At 38.4% G+C, this 18,680-nt stretch overlaps 2 protein-coding genes across 2 annotated transcripts in view; both read right to left on the bottom strand.

Annotated features, from left to right (window-relative positions):
• LOC107752708 (decapping and exoribonuclease protein-like) overlaps window positions 1-2,500 on the bottom strand; it is a 5,916-nt gene extending 3,416 nt beyond the window's left edge. Inside the window, exons 1-3 of the mRNA XM_016568731.1 lie at window positions 1,794-2,500; window positions 487-713; window positions 182-401 (exon numbers count right to left, since the gene is read on the bottom strand). Coding sequence (XP_016424217.1) covers window positions 182-401; window positions 487-713; window positions 1,794-2,203 — 857 coding nt within the window. The 5' untranslated portion in view covers window positions 2,204-2,500. The remainder of the gene's footprint in view (window positions 1-181; window positions 402-486; window positions 714-1,793) is intronic.
• Window positions 2,501-4,635: 2,135 nt separating this feature from the next.
• The window catches only part of LOC107752702 (cytoplasmic phosphatidylinositol transfer protein 1-like), an 88,999-nt gene continuing 74,954 nt past the window's right edge, over window positions 4,636-18,680 (bottom strand). The window contains exons 5-9 of the mRNA XM_016568725.1: window positions 16,616-16,687; window positions 10,438-10,533; window positions 7,817-7,972; window positions 7,326-7,389; window positions 4,636-6,242 (exon numbers count right to left, since the gene is read on the bottom strand). Of these exons, the coding sequence (XP_016424211.1) occupies window positions 5,929-6,242; window positions 7,326-7,389; window positions 7,817-7,972; window positions 10,438-10,533; window positions 16,616-16,687 (702 nt within the window). The 3' untranslated portion in view covers window positions 4,636-5,928. The remainder of the gene's footprint in view (window positions 6,243-7,325; window positions 7,390-7,816; window positions 7,973-10,437; window positions 10,534-16,615; window positions 16,688-18,680) is intronic.

Below are 18,680 nucleotides of genomic sequence, written 5' to 3'. Positions count from 1 at the left end.
ATGGAGGGTCAGAGAGCTCTCAGATTCCATCAAAAATATCTTAATTTGTGTTCCAAAGATGAACGAAGGTCTTACGGGTTTGGAACGACATGAGGGTGAGTAATTAATGTCAGAATTTTCATTTTGGGGTGAACTAACCCTTTAATTCTGTGGAATGACCAGCTGGTGTTGATAGTTTCACCTGTGGAAGTTGCTTCGCTGTTTCGGGGTGCAGATCTCTGCGGAGGTCTTGAGCTCCACATAACATCCCGGCGCCGCAGGAGCATCGGGGTCTCTGACGCGGCAGTCCACCTCTCCAGAGAAGAGCAGCTTATGGTCAGCCAGACGCGTCTGAACCACCGTACAGAACGCCTCGTTTGTGTTCACGACGCCCCCTGGGTCTGGAGTCCCATCCACATCATCTTAAAAGGAAGGAAAACGGTCGATAAGTGGTGAGATCTTTCACTATCACCAGTCTGACAGTACAAAGTACTAGTCGTCCCAAACCTGCGCATATGTACTGCTCAAACTTGTAGCCCCAGTACATCATCTCCTCCTGTCGCTCGGAGCGGGTCTCTCGGTTCACTCTGGCAGTCTCTGTTTCCACCTCACTGATGTAGATGGTGCCTCTGAATTTGGAGGCGGCCAGCATCCATCCCTCTTGAGTCTCGTATGGGGTGGTCAGCACTTTGGTTAGGTGTCCTCTCCATGTCACAAAGTCCACTCCTAGAGCGCTGCAAACACACTCAATAGCTCAACAGAAAACAATAAACAACTGACAGAAACTAGACATCTGCGCTGCAGTGCTAGTTTAGTTTTACATTCGTTTTATTTTAATTTCCCCGAATGTACTTTTGTTGCGCGATTCGTCATTTTTATTTCAGTTTTAGTTTTTGTTATTTTAGTGCATCAACTTAATGAAAATGAGAAATGTGGCGTTGGCAACTAGCTGAAATAAATGCTTTTATATTTTATTTTACTTTATTTCAAGCAACATTTATTTCAAGTCATTTTGATTTATAATTATTTTTTTTAATGGTTTTTTACAATAATCCAGCTGTGCAGTACATACAATCTGGGTCAATTATGTGGCACTCATATATTCAAAAACACATAGAAATGTAGAAAAAAGGACATAAAATGACTTCAATATGCCTCTTCTATTATAACGAAGTTCTGAAAATTCTATTTGACTTTTTTTTCCCTGTCCTGACATCGCAATGAAAAAAAAACGTATTTAAGTAATTTGTTATAGTCTATTATTACCATTTAAATGATTATTACTCATTTTCATTTTAATTTCAGTTTTTTTTTTTTTTGTACATCAGGTTAAACTGAATGAAAATGAGAAATGTTGCAGTGGCAACCAGCTAAGAAAAATATTTGTTATTTTATTTCAAGTAATGTGACTTAACACGTAAGTTGTATTTATTAATATATTAAAAGAAAATACATTAAAATGTAATTTATACAAAAACGGAGTTGTTGTGTGGGAAAAGTCTTAAGCACTTTAGCATAAGCTTTTTTTAATGTTTATATTCTTCTGTTCTACATTCCCCCCTGTTTTGATTTATCATGTTTCACTGGTTAAATTAAATTGTAGTAATCAAAAAGCACATCTAATTAATTGTTGAAATAATAAAACGTTTATTATTTATTTATTTGTACAATATAGGGCCCTATGAAATGCTATCTATCTATTTAATAATTATTAATTAATTATGAACCTATTGTAGGTCTGTCTTTAATTATACTTTACAGTAAAAATATATTTCCTTATAGAGAAGTAAAAAAGAGCAGAATGTACATCTCACCCGGATGAGGGGGTGTGGTCTCTGCTTTGAATCTTGTCTCTGTTGGCCAGAATCCACTTCAGCACGTGATCAAGCTTCTCTTTCACGCTTTCATCTCGCTTTACGAAGCGGCTGGTGTATCCGTCCCTTAAATTCAAATCTGGACTTTTCCGGGGCTGGACATAGTACCGCAGCCGCCTCTGGTCGTTGTAGAAGCTCCTGTGAGAGTCCAGAGAGAAGCAGCCCACCTCCACAGGCTGCTTGTAGAGCGGGAAGTGTCTCTCATACAGCTGTCTGTGAGCGCTCAGAGTCTCGGCTGCTCTGTGCTGCCTTTCATCTGATGGTCTACGGCGCTTATTCGTGTTATAATCACTGCTGGAGTCTGTGCATCTTTTATGAGCAGACTCGTGATGATGGTCTCGTTGAGCCATGGCGGGATGAGTTATTAACCCCCCGCTGATCTCAGCATTAGCAAATAGATTTTGCTAATAAATCAGTGCGATTATGAATGAATACAATGCAGTTCATTCACTGACTAACACAACTAACCAGGCTAACCTATCTGAAAACAAAAACAGCACTACTCCCACCAGCTAACGTGTCTTTCTCAAGAAATTAATTATCATCTAAAGGGAAAGTTTAATATGTGACGTACCAAAACCTGAACGTGGTCCTTAATTAGGATTAAACCGATATCTCACTCAGATAGCACATAGGCTACTGTTCGCTTATCGTGTAAACAACAGCTATAAAAACACGCTTTCAAAATAAAAGCCTAAAATTCTAACTTCAAAATAAAAGTCAGCGCCCATTTAAAAGTCCGTAAAGTCTGTAACAAACAAATAACATGATAAATGTTAAAGGCGGCATTAAATTAAAATTCACCCTGTCTGTTTTCTAAATGCATATTATGGATCTTGTTGTGAACAGTTTGACCATGCATGTATTTTATTTTATTATTATTATTATTATTTTTAAATGACCTCGTTATGTTTAATCAAAATGTCCTCACTGGACCTTCCGGTAAAAATCATATTACTTATCATAACTTATCTCTGGTGACTTATACTGGACTTCTCCAATTATTTAGTCCCAGTCTATATGTTTAGTCCTCTTAAACTCTGTCCCTACAAGCTCACATTCATCTATCTCCACGTTTGAATGCAAACCCCACATCTCAAAACCCAATCAACAACAATGCATACAACCAATAAATAAAAATAATAATAAAAAAAGGAATAAATAAATGAATAAACAAATGAATTAATATACATTTAAATCGAAATTGTGAGATATAAAATTGCTAGATATAAAGTCAGAATTGTGACTCTTTTCTCTTTTTTTTTTTTTTATTAAATTTTTTAACTTAAGATTCCATACGATATGGAAGATCTGTCCATGCTTTCGTTTCATCACAAAAAATGTTTCATTTACGTTCTTGTACACAATTACTAAAATCAAAACTCAAAAATGGACGTTTGGAGCAGTGGCGTAGCCAGAATTGTAATTTTGGGGGGGCCTATCATAAAATGAGGGGGCCGCTCTATATTACACGTAGGCTATAATGTCTATATTAAATGTGCGCATTTCCAAGTGTTTGTGCGGCGTGTGGAAGCTGACTAGCAGTGCGCTTAAACTGCATGACAGGAGGCGCCGCTGCGATCACTTGCACTTATACTCCGTCATTTTTGTCGTACAGACAAGAATAATTACATCGTTCGAATCTGGTAAAGGTCTACATTTGTTTGTGTTCACTCACAATCAGTGTTGGGGAAAGTTACTTTTAAAAGTAATGGGTTTGCGTCATATTCTGAGTTTGCATTTCACTGTTTTAATTCATTTTGATGAATACTAAATCTGTTTTTTGTGAGTGGGATGAATTAATGCACATTCACATTTAGTCTAGAACTTTTTACAGTAACATCATGTTCACACAGCGCACACAACGCCTCTGTACTCCCGATTTCTCCCAATATGGGGACAGGAGACTTGTCAGTCAATAAATGGGAAAACAAAGTAACTGGCGTTACTTTTTTGAAAAAGTAACTCAGATATTTTCTTGCAAATTAAAAAAGTAATGCGTTACTTTACTAGTTACTTGAAAAAAAGTAATCCGATTACGTAACTCACGTTACTTGTAATGCGTTACCCCCAACACTGCTCACAATAACAACAAAACCAAACTTGAACGCGTCAAAAATGAACCGAACTCGTGCCTCACAGACATGAGAAACATGTCTATAGAACGCGTGCAAATGACGCCACTGGTTTGGAGGCAACATTTACCAACAATGGAAAGAAACTGATCGAAGACATGTTTTTATTTATTTAAATATTTGCAATATTTCCTTTTTATTGCCATCTTATGCATCATGTGCTTGTGAAATCTATTACTCTGAGTTTGCTACCCTGACAACACAGTCCTGAAATAAAGTCCCAAAATAATATATTTCTTGCTGTGGTGATGCTTTAAAATGTCAAGTACAGCAATCAGCTTCAGACAATATTAGACAATTAATTAACGTAACAGACCTATACTAACCTTCATGATTTTTAGAATTAAAGTTCACCAAAAAAAGATAATTCTATCATCACTTATGTTGTCCCAAACCTGCATGTATTTGTTCTGTGGAACACAGAAAACGATATTTTGAAGAATGTTGGTAACCAAAGTTTCAGTTCCCATTGCCTTCCATTGTATTTTTGTCCATACAATGAAAATCAATAGGAACCGAAAGTGTTGGATTACCAACATTCTTTAAAATATCTTATTTTTTGCTTCACAGAAGAAAGCAAGTCACATGCTTAGAATGACTTGAGGGTGAGTAGATGACAGAATATTCATTTTTGGGCTCAAAATTCAAAATAGGGTTGCACCAGTAAGGATGGTAAAGAAGACCTTTAGAATTAGAGGAAAAGCCATTGCATCTTAACTATTAAAGATATGAAAGCTGCTATAATATATCCCTTCGATGTATAACACTTCACACTTAACATTTCTGGCAAGCATAGATTTACCACACACAGCATATTTTGCAACATAAATGGGAAAGAGATGACAGGTTTGGTGAAACTGGAATGAAGTAGAAATCCCAATGGATAGCAAATGCTTTAATTTCACAATGGCAGTTGACATCAAAAGCATGATTTCCCAAGATTTGGCATGTGCATTTCTGAATCCTTTAGAAAAGAGTATTTAAGTTTAAAAGAACAGATATGCGGGAACCAGCAAGAATACAAGAGCTTTACAATTTACAAAGTATACATTGGCCAGCAGCAGCAAACATTCCTTAGAGCTCAAAGATTATACAACAGTCTAATTATCAAGCATTCTTTGAGGACTTAATTCATATTCATGGATAATAATGCATCACATTAATCCCAACCAAGAACATATAATGTAGAACAGCATACTCAGTTACATGGCAGATGCTCCGCAACCCATCAAATATATTATGAAGATAAACTACAGTATGTACAAGTTCCAGTTTGTATTGTCTAACAACAGACCATGCAAAAGTGCTAGGTCAGTAAAATTGGTATAACTTGGTTTTCTGAGTCCATGGGAATGGGACTGATCAAAGTTAAAAACAAGAGCATAATGAAACCACTATCAAATTGAACCCTACATTCGTATAAATGAGATATTTACAGTACATGTCAAACACTGATTAATTTGAGTGAGAAATTCAGAAGCCTGAGGATAAAGTCACGTTAACATAATATCACAACTGAAATATTAACCGAGCAGAATATATAATTAAATACCCCACTACAGCAAAACAACATTGGCTACAAATCCTATCCATATTCAACATATGTAGGAAAAATGGCTCAGCAAGAAGGAAACAAAAAAAAAGTAAGAAAAAGAAAGAAAAAGATTCAGCTCTGCCTATCAATGTGACAACTCCTGAGATATTTTTAACAATGATCTGTAACGTTTTTGTATGTCAGAATGCACTTTTTGGCCTATTGTAAATTAACTCCCAGTGTAAAACATGAGGTTGGACAGGTTGAAAAGCCACTCTGTGTGTGTGTGTGTGTGTCTTTGGGAAAATGTAAGTATCTTTTAGTATTTAAAGAGAGACTGATTTGATTGTGTCAAATAAACAAATTACTGGGGTATGTTTTCATAAACTAAGGCCAGAACTGAGGTTTACTCAGGTTGCGGGGTGCTGGGACCCCAGAAAAAGAGACTGGGAAGGCGGAAGGCAGAGTCTCTCCGTGCTGGGTCAGGAAGAGTTAGGGTCTCCGGAGCTGACTTCTTCCGTGGTCTGTCCTTGGGCACAGAAAGGAAGTCTGGAGCTTCAGTGGAGAGGGGTGTAGAGGGAGCGCTGGATGGGCCGCTACGAGCGCAGGCTGGCAGGGGCGTCTCGCTGATGGAAATAGCTGGCGGAAAGGTTCCCAGCTTCTTATTGGTGGCTTCCTGAGTGGCTCGTTCATATTCTCTCACTTCCTCTATTGTCATGTCTTTAAACATCCAAAGCAAAGGAATTTCTATTAGTGGGGTATCACTAATGTAATTTATATTGGACTAAACCAGTGGTGTTAAACTCAAGATCCTGAAGGGCAACAGTCCTGAGGAGTATAGTTCCAACATTGCTTAAATCCATCTACCTGTAGTCTTATAGTAATCCTGAAGGACTGAATGAGCTTGATCAGGTGTGTTCAATTGGGACTATGGCCCTCCAGAGGCTAAGTTTGACACCCCCTGGATTAACCAAATCCAATATAAAATCATATTCCATCTGATGTTCACGAGGCTTCCATTACCAAGCTACAGTAAAATATTTTGTCATTTTTATTTGTTTCTACAGGCAATTGTTTGCCTATTATTTATAGCTGTCTTCCTTAGTTGTCAAATCCTGGTTAATAATGTCATGATGGTGGTGAGGGGTACCTTTAATTCAGGGGTGTCCAGTCCTACTCCTGAAGAGCCACCTTCCGGCAGAGTTTAGCTTCATCACACCTTTAGTGATTCTGAAGACCTTAATTAGCTGTGTTTAATTGGGGCCAGAGCTAAACTCTGCTGAAAGGTGGCCCTCCAGGAGGAGGATTGGAGACCCCTGCTCTAATTCAACAACTCAATGAACCATTGTTTCCTCCTCCTTCACACTCGCTGCACGTTTAGGAGCTCACTGAGAACACAATGTGCTCAACAGAAGTAAAAGGGATGCTCCTTTTTTTTTTTTTAGCAGAAAACGGCTCTGCTTTCTATGTTTTGCAATCTGAACACTTTCAGTGTTCATGACTGAACAATTTGTTCAAGTCATCTAATCTAATCAGTATGGTTAAGGTCCTTGATGAGAACATGAAGAACAACTTTAAAGAGCTGAATTTCTCAGCTGAAACATCTCTTTTCTGTCTGTTTGTTCTTGCAGTGACTCATGAGACTAAACACGGTTGTGAGCTATGGCATTCGTGAGGTTTGTTAGTCACGACTCTGGGACAGAGTCAAAACAAATGAAACGGCAAATAAATGTAAAGAGATGAATAAACAGCAATCTGAAGGGAAGGCTGTGTGCATGACTGGCTGGTCAATGCCAAACTTACCAATCCACTCATCAACCCAAGCGAAAGCCTGTCTATGACCCAGCAACAGCACATCCCTCACCACCTACAGAAAAAAAGACAGGTACAAATATATGGTAATTCTGATGTTGCCAAGTAGATGTGTTCCTGGATCTTTTGTTGGTCCTGGAAAATTATTTTTGTCAAACAAACATACTCCTAATCTTCCCTAACCCCAATGCTAACAATAACCCTAACATCAGAGGGAAATGAACCGTTAAAAGAAATGTTGTTGAAGCCTCAGCTCCAGCACAAAGCTGACTAATCCTAACCCTTAAATCTGATTGGTTGACAGGAATATTGTTCCAGAACCAACAAAGATGATCCAAGGACTTGTTCTGCTAGATGATATCATGGTAAGCACAGCTGGATAGACAGATCTATCTATAGATTTGAGTGATGTGCAATGAGAGTAACTACAAGGTTAGGGTTTTAGGGGGCTCGCCCGGGATATGTGGAGTGGTGGAAGTGACCTTGTGCACAAACTGCTCCACACGTGTCTGAAGTCCCCACACCTCGAACTTCACCGTTACTAGCTTATAGGAGCACATGATGGGATCCTGTGTGTCCCTCCAGCCTTCCTTCAGCAAACCCCGGGTTGTCTTCTCGGATTTAAAGTATCGTGGGTCCTGGAGTGGAAATACAGAATGGAAGTGAAATAAAAAGTCCTGGAATGGAAATAAAATGGCCCACAGAGTTTATTTTATATACAGTACAATACACAAGAATGTCTCATTTAAACCTTTATAAGACTTATTCATAGCAGAATAGAAAGAAGACAGGAGATGACTGGAAGAAAAGGGGGGACTCAGGTCAGAAAATTACATGAACCAGCACATGCCAACTATGCAAAACACTAAGCAATGGCTCTGACGATTGGATATCTAATTTTACAGTTAATAATAAATGATAAATTAGTCTCCAGTCCAACTTTGATCAGAGACGTTTTAGATATTCTCACTGTAAACATGTCCTTGTACTGGTTGAGTTCTGGTTGGTGGCAAATTTCTGCAAACAAACCAAATATATCTACGATTTTACATTTAATTTACAGATGTTAATTATATTATTGTTAATTATATGATTACAGTTTCATTTTAGATTTTTTTTTTCTTTATTTGTACATGCTGTATTTATTAAAAAAAATGTCTACCCAGTATTATTGTGTTTAATGCCTGTATCTGCCACCCTGTTCTAGCTGGAACACACGAAAGCATACTGCATCTTTATTTATGCACAAAATTTGAGTGAATTCCATTTAAAAGTTAACATCACTTTGCTCTACTCACTCTGGAGGGCAGAGCACTTGAAGTGAGTGCTCTACACACCAACTACCCACCGGTGTTCCACAGGGTTCAGTACCTGGCCCATTTTTACTCTCCGAATCACTTTGCAAAATTCTCACCTCTCAGAGCTTTTCCCCATTATTACTATGCAGATGATACTCAATTAATTCTCTTTTTACCCTCTGACAACCAAATATCATCTGGTATTAACATATTTCTGCCTGCATATCTGAATTTATTGAAAACTGAGCTGCTGATCATCCTGGCCAAGAACCAATCCTGCAAAGACCTTGTTATTTCAATAGACAACAAAATCATCTCACCTACACAAGAATGGTAAGAATCCTGGCATCAATGAGGTCTATAATACCTGGAGAAAGCTAGCCATTCATATCAATGGCAGTTGCCTGGAAGCTCATTGTTTTTGATCAAAGTTCAAACTGACCTTGAATTGACCATCACTGATAAACTTAAGCACAAAGTATACTTCAGTTTTGATGTGAATGCTTGTGTGTGTAGTATGGTGTCGTCTGCGGCAGGCTAACAGCATCAGGAAAAGGACCTTTGTGAATGGATTTGTTCACTTTTGCTTGTAACAACCCTACAAATAGTGTCTCCTTCCCAAAATGCCCTCGAGGGGCACACAAATGCCAATTGGAACTTCCCCAGACTAAGATGTTGACTGTCAATGACTGAGATCCACAGGTTGTTTAGAAACACAGAGGACTAAGTACATTTTTATTACCTTGAAATACACCTTTAGTCATATTCTGTTTAAAACCCAGATATCTATGACAATTAAACTTTGCAATGCTTTAGGGTACATTACACACACCATGTCAGTTTAACAGCATGTCCTAACCAGATGCAGTTCAGTTTACTGGTGTTTAATAGGCGGTCAATACCCCAACATACTATGAATGGATTAACTGAATCACGTCTACACATATTTCTTCTTTTAAAACCATTGTTCGTGCACTGTTGATTCTTTGCGATGTTATTTTTTCTCTTCATACTTTCAGTACGTTTTCAATAAAATTATTTACTTAAAGGCATGCCTTTTTATTGTTGACAAAATAAACCCTTCACCAACAGATGTTTTTGAACAAACATTGACGAGATTAACATTACTTGCTTTATTTGCATTGTGCCCTATTAGGACATAGTGCTGATTTTTTTTTCTGTGACATAAGTGATTTTATTTGTTTAAATGAGGACTAGAGTGATCACTTATCATTCCCAGCACTGCAGCTGTTCTTTTCCTTTCCACATCTAATTCCACCTCTGCTTTTTTATTCCTCAAACAGAACCACTGCTGGCCTGGATCCTTAGATAGCAGCAAGCTCCTGCCAGAGAAAGATAACACTGCACTCCTCTCATCTGTCTATGCTTACTTACCTCTGCAGGAGGAGAAAGTCAGTATGTGAAAATGAATTACAGTGGAGAGGTGATTCTGAGTCTTGCGTGTATCCAGAAGAGATCTCAACAGGGCCTCTTTAATAATTCAGTATCGGCTTAAAAATAACCCATACTCCTTTGTTTTCGTCTATGTGGGAGAAGCACTCCCCTGTTTCTTCAAAACAAAATGCCATCAGCACTAAATCCCATATCAACAGAGCTCAAATGAATAAATCACAGAGGCCAGCGAGGAAAATATTGGAGGGGAATATAAAATATAGAGGTGAATATGAGCACATACTGTACCTTAGAGGGAAATTTGTACTTTGTACATTTGTATTGCTTATAAATTATTTACCATTTCTTTAATGGATCATATATTTATGTGTTTTATTAAAGAAATATCTTACCTCAGACTCCTTGTAATAGCGCTCTGGGATCTCATCGTAGGCGATGTCAATAAAGCACACCTCTGTTTCTTCATCTCGGGGCTCTGTATCAAAGATCTAGAGCACAATGAGAGGATGTTAGAGAGAAAATTATTTTTTAAAAATCTACCAGCAACCACTGCTACTGAAAAAGTCAGGATGTACTTCACAAACTCCAAATTAGCTTTAACCAGATGTGATATAACACGTTTCCTTTGTCTGTCCACACTGAAAGCAACAATGGTGTGAGATGCAACACATTCGCAATCAGAACATATTTGATCTGTAAAATACAGATATGGGGAACGGATGATATATTACTGTGGGTGGAGTGACAGAACATGACAGAATTAGAAACCAAGCAACTACAGAACACCTTGTCGCTTGTGGCTCATTGCATTTGTGTGTAGTAGATTAACTGATTAACTCAGGGGTGTCCAATTCGCTCCTGGAGGGCCACTATCCTGCAGAGTTTAGCTCCAATCTGCCCCAATACATCTGCCTGGAGGTTTCTAGTAATCCAGAAGACCTTGATTAGCTGAAACCGGAGTTTTTGGCTCGTGACGTCGGCGCCTGCACTGTTATCTCCGCCTACTGGAGACTTTTTCAGGCTTCTGATTGGCCAACATGGCTTTACGGTTGAGATTATATCGCCACCTGTTGGTTTGGCATGCTCTTGACAGTGCTTCATAGCATGCGTTTGCGTTTTCATGTGGACGGAGATTTTTTTTAAAACGGAAGAAGGAAAAAATCTGTTTATAAAAATACCCGTGTACGTGTGGACATGGACTTAGTCTCACACCCACAGTCCAAGAGTCTGATATTTACTGCACACAAACTGAACAACCGCAAAGAAAGTAAGTCATGCTTAACAGGTTCCCAGATTGATTTAATAAATGGGATTTTTCAAAGTTTGTGAGGTTCAACTTCGTTGTTGGTCATTTTACATGTCAATGGTCTCTGAATGGGCGGATGTTGAACCACAGGTAGCTGCTCAACTTTGTCACCATCACAAATCATCATCTCTCACTGACAGTGACTTCTGGTTGCTTTATTGCAGCAAATCCCTCTCAGCATGAACACAAGCTTGTTCATTAGTCACCAGAATATGACTCAGTGTAAGTCTTTCTGTTGTGGGTCACAGTATAAGAATCTTCAGCAACTCTCAGCAGACTCCAACACTTCTACAGCTGCAGACTACACGCTGTCCACAAGAAGGAGCTCTCGGTCTACGCGTGAGTCAATGTCAGCGAGTGTATTGCATAAGCTGCCACTCATCTGAGTGCTTGCAGCCTAACAAAGACTTTAATGGGTGAGGGCGCTTTGCTTCAAAAGATCAGGTGCTTTCAGGTGAGAGAACGGCTCTCCTGTTGTCTGCCACCTGTGTGGGTTTGCCAATTACATTGTAATTCTTTTCATATCCGACTGACAGTAAGCTTCAGGGATGACATAGAGATAAATGTATAAAACCTCTTTATTTTAAAAATGTAGACACAAAGGAGAGTGCACTAGCTGTGAGAGCAAGGAATGGATGGGTTGAAATTGTAAAGCAAAGAATGAAAGGGGATGACATGACAGAGTAGCTGAATATTTGATCAAATAAGGTATGGTGGACCTTATCAAGAGAGATGGGGAGGAAGACGGAAAGGGAAGTTTGAAAAGGACTTGAATGACGGCTCTAATAAATAAAATCGGCCTTCATTTCTGAATTGTGGCCACATTGCAAAATCACCACGGAGTCAAAAGCACGAAACTTGGACAAGCTTGTTTATCAAAGCCGAATAACAAAATATAAGAACAAACTCTTAAAGACTCTGAATCCCAATGGTGGTGATAAGCAACATTAAAGTAGAGTCTAATGCATGCTGGAGCGCGCCGTTTAAACTTCAAAGCAGGCTCAAATTTAGGGAAAACATCAGAAACAGCCTCTCATGCCAATGAGGAGGCGGAATACAGATCGAGGATTTGTATTTTCTCCTCTTACAGATGCAGACTGAACAGAGTTCTACAGGTGCAAAAAACTAATGAGGGGGTGGGTTCAAGTATCTCTCCGCTGAAGAACCGCAAAGTGGTGGCCCTTGTACCTGCTGCGTGACCGTGTTCGATTAAGCAAAAAAGTGGGGTCCATGAAGAATGATTTACTGAGTCTGGTGTGGAACAACTTGACTGGCCTGCACAAAGTCCACACTTTGAACTTTAAGACCCCATGACCAAACGTCAGTGCCTAAACTTCACTGCCACTTGTGTCTGAATGGGAGCAAATCCCTGCATACATTTTCCAACATCTAGTAGTGGAAAGTCCTTCCAAAACAGAAGTGTAAAGAAGTGGAAGCTGTTCCAGCAGCAAAGGAAGATCAAACTCCCCATTATTGCCAATGGTTTTGTAATTAAATTCTCAGTGAGCACAAATACAGCAGGTGTGTAAGTGACCAAATACACTGTCAAGTTAAAGAAATTAGACTGTAAAAAAAACTGTTTTGAGAGCTTGCATTTGCTAGTTCCTATGCTAATTTCGTTAATGAAAAATATGACTAATCATATTCATTGACAACCTTTTTTCCATGACTAAGGACGAAGATGAGACAACACCAACAACATTAAACACTAACTGTGACTATATCAATATGCAATATCGTCGACAAAAAAAAAAAAAAAGACTTAATCTAGTTATAAAAATAAAAACTCTCCACATCCAAAATATCTATATATTTTCTTCAACAAAAAAGAGGGATAAAATATAGACCCCCCCCTATCCAATGTACCCTCTAAGTTTTTTTTTTCTTGCTGAGCAAAACTTTTCTTTATTGACTGGACATTTCGGCCACCTTCGCAAAAACATTCTTTATATCAGAGCTTTACAGCGCACAGACAAACAAAGTGTGTCAACTTTTAATGCTAATGTGCTATTTATATTTGATTTGACCCTTGATGTAACTAAATCACATTTTAGGTTACCTGAGAAAACTGAATTTTTTTTACAGTGCTGTGTTACCAAGAAATTCTATAAAAAAAAAAAATCTTTTTTTTTCCAGAAATATCTTACAGGCACTTAAAAATCAGCATGAAACCAAAATACTATGTTAATGTATGTTTCTGGTTTTATAGCGCACAATATATTGGTGCCCATTAATCCAAATAAATAAAAATGTCTTTATAATCTCATCAAAATGTCACAAATCTCTCTTATTTTTCATCCCCTTCCCTTCAGCCACCTGCATCAATAGCACAGGGCTTGTACAGGACAGGTGGCTCAACAGAAGCCATTACTTTAAAAGAACCATGTGAAAGCACGTTTGGAGCAGGTCAAAATGCTTAATGGTGAATCATCTGTGATGTGGGAAAAGATTTTGTAGTCAAATTAACCTTTTATAATGCAAAGTGATATTCAAAGTGATATAAAACAAATCTAACACTGCCCACACCTCAAAAACACCAGAGCATCATGCTGCCTCTCCTCAGCAGGAACTGGGCTTCTTGTTGAAATAGAAGGATAGATGGTGCAAGATACAAAGAAATGAGGCAGGAGGACCTGTTTTAGTATGATAAAAGCATGCTCTGGATAAAATGTATTTTTCAGTGAGGCAATGGTCCCAAACACAAGGCCAACTTAACATTAAAGTGCCTGAAATTGCCAATCTCAAGTAACGATGCACAGGTACCTGTCAGCAAAGTGGTATTTACAGGGTCTTAGGCTGCTAGAATGATGCACGTCTGAAATAGAATTAATCACTGGACTCAAGTTTGCCAGAATAGTGGCATCAAATACAGATGCACATGTATACGCATACCAAATCATTGCTGCAAAAGAAGACTCTAGAGTCAAAAATATGTGGATTGAACAATTATGCTATTTTAAAAAAAATACTGTATAATGATGCTGAAATAACAAATAATTCATTTTCATGTTTCCACAAGATGCCATATTAATGTTGTGTGGGTGATTATAGGTCTGACCCTCACTCTTTGATTTCAGCACCATGGACAGGGCAAATCAACGGCACACGGCCAATGGAACGAGATGGGTGATAAAACCTGATGCTATTTTCTGCTCATCAGCCACAGTTACTAAAGAAGTGTTGGCAACTCAACTGAGCATGAAACTGAGCACGGATGGTCAAAGAATGCAGTGTTCTGTTATTTCTCACCTGCAGATGCAGAAATAGCCCTGAGGCGAACCAACAGATGCTACCTGGCTCCTACACCTCTCCTTTACAGTGCCACAAGCACATTCATATATCATTCAATCACTTTGTCTGCAATCAATCATTTTCTTGTCTTGTTTTCCAGTACGCTATTATGGTATGAAAATACAACATCTGGTATTCCAAGATATCTTCTCAGAACATAATACTGTAATACCTTATAATTCCATTTTTAATTGGAGTTAATTTGATATATAATTTTGGTTGTCACTACTTCATCCCATCACTCTGTACAACTGATTTCTCTCCATCTCAAGCACATCATTTATAAATGTTAGATCTTCAAACACAAACTCACAAATGCCTCAAACTGATCACAGAAGAGGAAAAACGATCCGTCTGCAGTGAGTGATCTTAAAATGCTCTCATTTGGGGCAGAGGATAAAAGTGTTACTTGATGCCAAGAGCAAAGGAATAAAACAATGCGAAAGTCTTTCTAAGCGAGTGAGCATGTGCGCGGAGACGAGACCAGAAGCTCGGGACAGCACAGACAGCACTGGCTCAGACAGACCGTAACCGCCGTCTGGAACGATCCTGATGCATGTAAGCTCTCAGACTGACCGCAGGCCAGCATTATTAAAGAGCCAAACTCACCCAGAAATCTCTCCAGGACCAATCCCATCTGAAATCACAAGCGCTTTTTGGCTAGTGGGTTTCTTCCACTTAGATTTACACAGTGTTAAGGAAGTCAAAACTTCTGAAAAGCTTCCAGTATATATTAGCGAAATAGCCAAAGATTCAGAAATTTTGTCATCATTTGTTGAACCTCATTTAGTTTAAAACCTGCACGAGTTTCTTTCTTCAATGAAACAGATGCTTAGCTTATCAGAATGTCCAACCTGCTCTTTGCTCCAGTTTCTGTTGAGCACTAAAACTGCGACAATGCATCATAAATGTGTATGAATGACATCCTATGGACTACTTTACTGCTGATTTTATGTACTTTTTAGAGCTTGAAAGCCAGGTGACTAACTGATGACAAATATTTTGGGAGAATGATCCCTTTAAAGGAATAGTTTACCCAAAAATGAGAATTTGCTGAAAAATGTCTTACCATCAGACCATGAATTTGTTTCTTCTTTGAACAGATTTGGAGAAATGTAGCATTACATCACTTGTTCACCAATGGATGCTCTGCAGTGAATGGGTGCCGTCAGAATGAGAGTCCAAACAGCTGATAAAAACATCACAATATTCCACTCAGTACCACTCCAGTCCATCAGGTAACTTCTTTTAAAGTGAAAATCTGCATGTTTCTAAGATACAAATCTATTATTGAGGCGTTTAACTTTAAATTGTCGCTTCTGGCCAAAATACAAGTCCATAAGCCATAATAACGCAGTGAACAAGTCCATCTCCTGTTGCCCTCTTACATCAAAATCCAGCGACATATTTGTTTTGAACTGTTTTTCGCTTGTTAATGGTGCTTGATCTGTGCATATTATTGATTGTTGGACTGGAGTGGTACGGAGTGGAATATTGTGATGTTTTTATCAGCTGTTTGGACTCTCATTCTGACGGCACCCATTCACTGCAGAGCATCCATTGCTGAGACACTGATGCAATGCTACATTTCTACAAATCTGTTCTGATGAAGAAACAAACTCATGGTGCTTAGATGGCCAGAGGGTAAAATTTCATCTAATTTTTCATTTCTGTGTGAAATATTCCTTTAACAATGAATGAATATTTAATCAAGGTAATAAATAAACAGGGGCAGACCCACAACTCTACAAAGGTTTATAAGCACACTAAATCTAGTGATGCCACAAATTGTTCTGCAATCTGAGAACCGACTGGGCTTTCTAGTTAGATTTTTTCCCCCCATCTGTTCTCTCATTCCACACAATCAACAGTTCTCACTTTACAGAAAAGATGTAGAGATGAAAGACAATTGAGAAAAGACCAGGAACAACGAAATCATGCAGACATATTTACACTGTATACAGTATACATACATTGTCATTGATGCCTTTGTTGTCTTCATACTTTGTCTCAACGTGGATGGAGAACTTTGGCAGGAAAGAGCACTAAAGAAGAGGAAAATGTGTCAAAAATGAGTTCAATTAGGCAAAAACAGCCACCCTAGAAAGTATTTGGATACTTAAAAAGTTCAAATCAACTGTCATCTGCACACAAAATACAAAACATGATTTTCTCTTTACTTCTCTTCATTATTTTTGCTCAATGTCTTTGAATCAGCTGGTGTTTTTGTCATTTTTAGTGTATTTAATATGCATTTTCTTTCACATAGTTCACATAGCAAAGGAATCACAGGTGTAGACAATCACACTAACTATCAATATAATGCACTAACATTTGACAACCACACAATATTTTTCTCTTCATTTTCAAGAGTGCATCTATTGCTTTATTTCAAACCAAACAAGGATTACATTATGAATTGTCTTTAATAAAATGGCACTTGGTATGACATTATTTAACACAATGACATTCATAAATTGTTGTGCTCCTTAAAGGAATAGTTCACCAAAAAAAATGAACATTTGGGGAAAATGTTCTTACTCTTAGGCTGTCCAAGATGTCATCACAATAATCCACAAAACTCCAATCCACCAATTAATATCCTGTGAAGTGAAAAGCTGTGTGTTTGTGAGAAACAAATCCATCAAGCTTGGCTTCTGGCCAAAATACAAGTCCATAATCCATAATAACACTTCCTCCAGTGAAAGTCCATTCCCTGTTGTACTCCCACACCAAAATCCACTGACTTATTACTTTAGAACTGTTTTTACATGTAAACGGTGCTTAATCTGTGCATATTTCTCTCCAGATTCAGACGACTTGGAGACACTGGAGAAAGCAGTATTATGAACAGAGTACTTGTATTTTAGCCAGAAGCAACAGTTTGAAGTTAAAAACATCACAATGATGGATTTCCTTCTTGCAAACACAAAGCTTTTCATTTCAATATAAGTTAACTGATGGACTGGAGTGGTGTGGATTACTTGTGGATTATTGCAAAGTTTCTATCAGCTGTTTGGACTCTCATTCTGACGGCACCCATTCACTGCAGAGGATCCACTGGTGAACAAGTGGTGTATATTTCTCCAAATCTGATGAAGAAACAAACTCATCTACATCTTGGATAATTTGAGGGTGAGTACATTTTCAGCAAATTTTCATTTTTGGGTGAACCATTCCTTTAAGTAATTATTACCTTTGCATATGATGAATCAACAGACAATTGGGGAAAAATAACACCACTACAAACAAAATGCAACTGTTAATTCCATTTAGTCAAGGAACTAATTTTAGACATCTATCAAGAGGGGTCAAAGCTTCGACCCAGCCTCATTCACGAACACACTACATGCATGCTCTCAGTAGATCTGGTGCACTGCAGGGCAATGCGCTTCAGTGTGATTGTGTTTTATGAGCCTGACGTTCTGCTGTAATGATGAGCTCTTTTCTGCCTCACTGGATTTACAGCCTCCTCCTCTCTCCTTCCCACACGTCCTGAAGCTGTAGCCCCTCTGAGACCCAACACACTGCTGCCTGATTAGATTAAGAACTGCTCCCGCAATCGCTATGGAGATCAATAGAGGCTGAGTTACGTAATGATGGAGGAAGTGCTGTAGCAGTGGGGGAGGGGCAAATGATCGAGGAGAAGAACAAAGAGCAGATCTATGGGTGCAAACCCTCAAGGCAATGGTGACTTACAGCTCAGTTTCAAAACCTAGGAAGCTGCCTCACTATTTGAAACTGTAGCTTGCCACTCGTTTAAAAGTAGTTAAGCTATAGTCAAGCTCTTTTGAAAAAAATTATTTCATGCTACTGAAAAAATGAACTGTAATGTACTATACTAAAGTATCTTTTTAAATACATAACTACTCTTGTGAAAAATAACTTAAAGGGTTAGTTCACCCAAAAATGAAAATTAGGCTGTGTTTTACTCACCCCCGAGGCATCCTAGGTGTATAGGACTTTCTTCTTTCAGACGAATCCAGTCGGAGTTATATTAAAAATTGTCTTTGATCTTTCAAGCTGTTTAATGCCACT

Source organism: Sinocyclocheilus rhinocerous, unplaced genomic scaffold, assembly GCF_001515625.1.
Source record: "Sinocyclocheilus rhinocerous isolate Xijiao unplaced genomic scaffold, SAMN03320098_v1.1 scaffold441, whole genome shotgun sequence".
NCBI lineage: Eukaryota > Metazoa > Chordata > Actinopteri > Cypriniformes > Cyprinidae > Sinocyclocheilus > Sinocyclocheilus rhinocerous.
This window is presented reverse-complemented; position numbering and strand designations above follow the sequence as displayed.